At 39.2% G+C, this 4661-nt stretch overlaps 1 protein-coding gene across 1 annotated transcript; it reads left to right on the forward strand.

Annotated features, from left to right (window-relative positions):
- The first annotated feature begins 1092 nt into the window (after positions 1-1092).
- Positions 1093-4661, forward strand: LOC102225125 (zinc transporter ZIP9-like). The gene is made up of 7 exons (XM_005811005.2): positions 1093-1517; positions 2236-2341; positions 2577-2738; positions 2826-2894; positions 3656-3741; positions 3854-3988; positions 4082-4661. The coding sequence occupies exons 1-7, from the start codon at positions 1422-1424 to the stop codon at positions 4340-4342; spliced, it is 915 nt and encodes a 304-aa protein (XP_005811062.1). The 5' UTR covers positions 1093-1421; the 3' UTR covers positions 4343-4661.

Below are 4661 nucleotides of genomic sequence, written 5' to 3' on the forward strand. Positions count from 1 at the left end.
TTTGGCTGTTAGTCTCAGTTCATCTCTCACTTGGTGTAATGTATAGGAATGGAGGTTTATGGTGAATAAAGCCTGAATTTCACTTAAATTTGCAGTCTCTAACTCCAGGCTTTGAGAACTGCTTTACTGCCACTTCTAATGCGTCTCTTCCAAATGAATTTCCTATTTATTTGCAAAACATGCTGTTAAGGTAATTAAGTCATTTCAAGTTTTGTTTTTAACACAAACAAAGGTTTTAAAAAAAGAGAAATTTCAGCAGCACTTTTTGATATCTGGACTTGTTTAGACAGGTATAAGTAAAACCCACAAAACAACAAACCCGCACCAGATTCTTCTCGGCAGAATAAATATTTAAGATACATTTTATGTGCCATAAAACTTCCACCCAGTTTTTGAAAGCTGAGAAAATACATACCAAACTGAATGAAGCTTAATTTTGAAAGCAGTCTGGCTCTCCAAGCTAGCAGGAATCAGATGCTGGCCGGACATTACTTTAAAAAAAATTTTCTCAATTAAAAAATGCTTTCTAACTTTGTAATTTAGTGAACTTTTCTGTTACTTTCCTTTGAATTTTTGTTTTCCAACAGCTGAAGCTACTGTATCTATTTCTGTTAACAGTGAACAAATAGCTTAGAAAAGAACAAAACAATGTTGTTGTCCTAAATGTTTACTGATATCAGCTTTTAGTCGTCCTGGTTTTATTGAAGAGAGGACACACTGTCCCTGGCTGTGACCCGACCTACTCAGCCATTGGCGTCTACAAAAGTTTTGAAGAAATTTGGCTGAATTACAACACATTTAATTTGTCACTGGACCTAATGAGGTATTTTTGAATTGCATTGAATGTAAATAAAATTATTTTCTTTTCAAAATTGATACCCTTTTTGTATAATTTTATTATATTTTAAAGAGTTTCCTTTTTTATTTCCTATCAGAAACAAATCCCTTTATTAACTTTTTTTTTATCTTAATCTGCCAGGGTTAAGATAAATTAATATTCTTGGTACGACAATGTGACAAAGATTTACCGGAAATAGGCTTCTATTTTGAAAGCGTCTAAGCGAAGATACCGTAATACCGCGTACCATCGCGCATAGTGAAACCGAGTGAGGTGCGGTTAGACCTCAGCCCTTGTTTAGAGGTGGGAGATGAGCAACCACGGGCTGTTGGTCTTTGGTTCTATGAGACGGTCTGTGGAGGCTGGCTGTGGCGGTGAAGGAGGTTCTCCTGGAGGAGGGACAGGGAGACGGAGGTGCGACGTGGAAACCCGCAGCGCCGTCCGTTTCCGTCTCCTGAAGTAAACAAATGAAGTTACGGTGAAACAATGAAAGCAGACTTTCAGTTTTCAGAACAATCTGATCTGCTGACATGAAATGAGACTCGGCAAACGGAGTAAGAACTTGTAGGAAAATTCCGTCGCCATGGACGAGGGACTGACTATTACTTGTATATCTGTAGCGATGTTTGTGGGCACCTTCCTACTAGGATTCATCCCACTGTTGTTCCGACTCTCTGAGGTAAGTATGACTTTAACTTCCTCGTTAAACAAGGTCAGCAGGCAGATTTATCACGGCTGGTTTAAATAAGTCCTCTAATATAGTTCAGTTCATAGCGATGATGCTCTTTCAGGGCCAGTCAAAGATTGAGTGGAGCCCAAAGCACGAAGTGACTAAGGAACCCATCAGCCACCAAGGCAACACAGTGCTTAATTTTTTCCAAGTTGGGTATTTACGGCTATTTTGTTCTTGCACTGATGTTGAGGGTTTAGCTGCTTAATGCGACCAAATTTATTTTGTATTTGCGGATTCACCATTTGCAGATATTTTGTGGAATGTGACTCCAAGTTATTTGCAGAAAACCCCACCTATTTGCAGATTTTTCAGCAGAGCATGTCTAAAATACTCAAAAGAATATGCAACTTGGAATGCAAAAATACTTGACACATTATTGGCTGACACATGCAAAGCAATCAATCAATCCAGCAGCACCATTCATTTTCCATGGTGCTGATTGGTTGTACTCCTAAAGCTGAAATAAAAAAAAACTGTAGATATTAGCTTCAGAACTATTAGATTGGGCTGTTATTAATGTTTTAGAGGGGTCTCAAATATTTTTGAATATTAGCAATGGCTAACTTAAACCGCCTCACATGACCTGATGTCTCAATATACTACATTAGATTTTTGATAGGAAAACAACTGAGTGTTTTTGAATTTTGACCTTTCCTCCTGACAGAAAAGCCTGCAGTTTGTGTCCATCCTGGGGGCGGGTCTGCTGTGCGGCACAGCGTTGGCCATCACCATCCCAGAGGGTGTGGGCTTACTGGAGGATTCGTGGAGAGGTGAGCTCACTGTTTGAAATTTAAAGAAGCTGAATTGCACCACTCTACCTTCTCTCTCCCTTGTTGTCTTGACAACAGATGTGATGTGATACAGTCCATCTGCTCCCATCAAATTTGCATGAGTGTTTCATCGTAAACCATTTAAATCATACCTGAAAGCAGGCTCACCTGTCTGAACGTTGTCCCATCGCCTGCTTTGTTGTCCCATCCTCTTGTCTTCATCTTCTCTTTGCAGAGTCTTCCTCTGATGCTCCATCTGGTCCGAATGCTAGTGAAAAAACGGCGCCTTCCACAAAGGGAAGCGCCCCACCTCGCTTTTATATCAGCGTGGCTTTGACGTTCGGGTTTACCTTCATGTTTGTTGTTGATCAGATTGGAGGATACATTTCCACGCGTGGCAAGTTTAAATAACTTTCACTTTACGCTTCATTTTATATCAAGCTTTCCAGTCGTATGCTGATAATTTAAACACGTTTGGTTTCAGGTCAAGCAGCACATTTGTTGAATAACAAACACATCACAGCCACTCTGGGGCTAGTTATCCATGCTGCAGGTATATTAATCAAATATCCTCTGGACATTCACTTGCATAAGTATTCATATTTCTTAAAGTTTTTTTTATTTTATTTTGTAAAATAAAAACTTCCATGTATTTTATTGGGAAGTTGTGTGACAGATAGAGCAAAACAAAGTAGGGCATATTTGTGAGGTGGATGAAAAAAGAAAAAATTGCACACCAAAATAAATTCAGTATAACCAGATGCATTCAGTCCATTTGTGTGTAATTTTGTCGCTGTATAAATCCAGCTGCTCTATGAAGGTGTAACATATTTTTCTGAGAATATTAATAAATCGACAGCATATTGGAGGCCAAGAAACACATGACAGCAATAACACAATTCAATCCATCATTTGAAAACAGAATATGAAACCATTTAATGCCTAACAAGACATAACTGAAAACTGAAAACAGTTTTACTCTGACAAAATGTTTTGCAAACCACTTTATCTGCTGGTTTGTATTTGCTTAAACTGCAAAGGGATATTCGGGACAAAAGCATGAAAAATTTCCAACAAAACCCAGTTATTCATTCCTTCATGTGACTTATCATGGGATTCCTGCACTCTGTGAGATCTAAGTCTCATTTAGCATGGCTAAGAGGCTTTGCTTTCAAATTGCTTAAACAAACATTTGCTGAGTTGAGATATCGCTTAAACCCACATTAGTGCACATTATAAAATCACATTAACCACTTTCTTAAATATTGGCTGTGATTTATAATAACAATAATAACTCTTCTTGCACTCTTCCAGCTGATGGATTTGCTCTGGGCGCTGCCGTCGCCACAGGTCAAGCCACTGTACAAGTGATTGTTTTTTTTGCGGTCATTCTACACAAGGTGAGAGAAATTGTCAGCTGGAAGAAGATGTAGACATATTTAATAAGATGTGACAGAACTGATGGCATCTGTGTTTTTTTTTGTTTGTTTGTTCTTTTTTCTTGACTTACAGGCTCCTGCTGCTTTTGGTTTGGTTTCCTTCCTGATGCATTCAGGCCTTGAGAAGAAAGACATTCAGGGACATTTACTGACCTTCTCAGCAGCAGCGCCCATAGTTGCTATCAGCACTTACTTCATACTGCAGGCGGTGGGAGAGAACACATGCTTCACATTGGTAAGGGTCACATCTCTGCTGTCTGGTTCTGACCTGTTGCATGCTTGTGTGTGTGTTTGTCGACAGACTGGAAGTTCCTCTCATAACCAGATGAATGCAACAGGAGTGGGAATGCTGTTCTCAGCAGGAACTTTCCTTTATGTTGCCACGGTGCACGTTCTCCCTGAGATCAGCAGTAGCAGCGCAGCAGAACCCTTCTCTAACCTGCAGGAGGAAACAGGAGCAGAAACCCACAAGGCAAGACATCTGGGGCTCCTGGAGAGCCTCACCCTCATCCTCGGTGTGGGGCTCCCAGTCATATTGGCCCTCAGCTTGCACGATGACTGACAGAGAGTTTACTGCGAAGGATGCAGAATAATACTCCCAAAACAAAATCTTACCAAGTATTTTTTGGTCTAGTTTCTAGTGCAAATATATTTTTACACTTGAAATAAGACAAAACTAACATACAACTAACTTTAGAGCAAGATATGGGAGGTGGTTTTAAGTCAGTAATTTCTTAATATCGATGGAAAAGTACTGCCAGTCAAAAAAAAACATTAAAATGTCCAGTTATATCTAGTACTTTCCATCAGTATTAAGGAATTATTGACTTAAAATAAGTTCATTTATTATGCTTAAAAGTTACTTGTAAGTTAGCTTTGTC

The sequence above is a fragment of the Xiphophorus maculatus genome, chromosome 22 (assembly GCF_002775205.1).
Source record: "Xiphophorus maculatus strain JP 163 A chromosome 22, X_maculatus-5.0-male, whole genome shotgun sequence".
Classification (NCBI taxonomy): domain Eukaryota; kingdom Metazoa; phylum Chordata; class Actinopteri; order Cyprinodontiformes; family Poeciliidae; genus Xiphophorus; species Xiphophorus maculatus.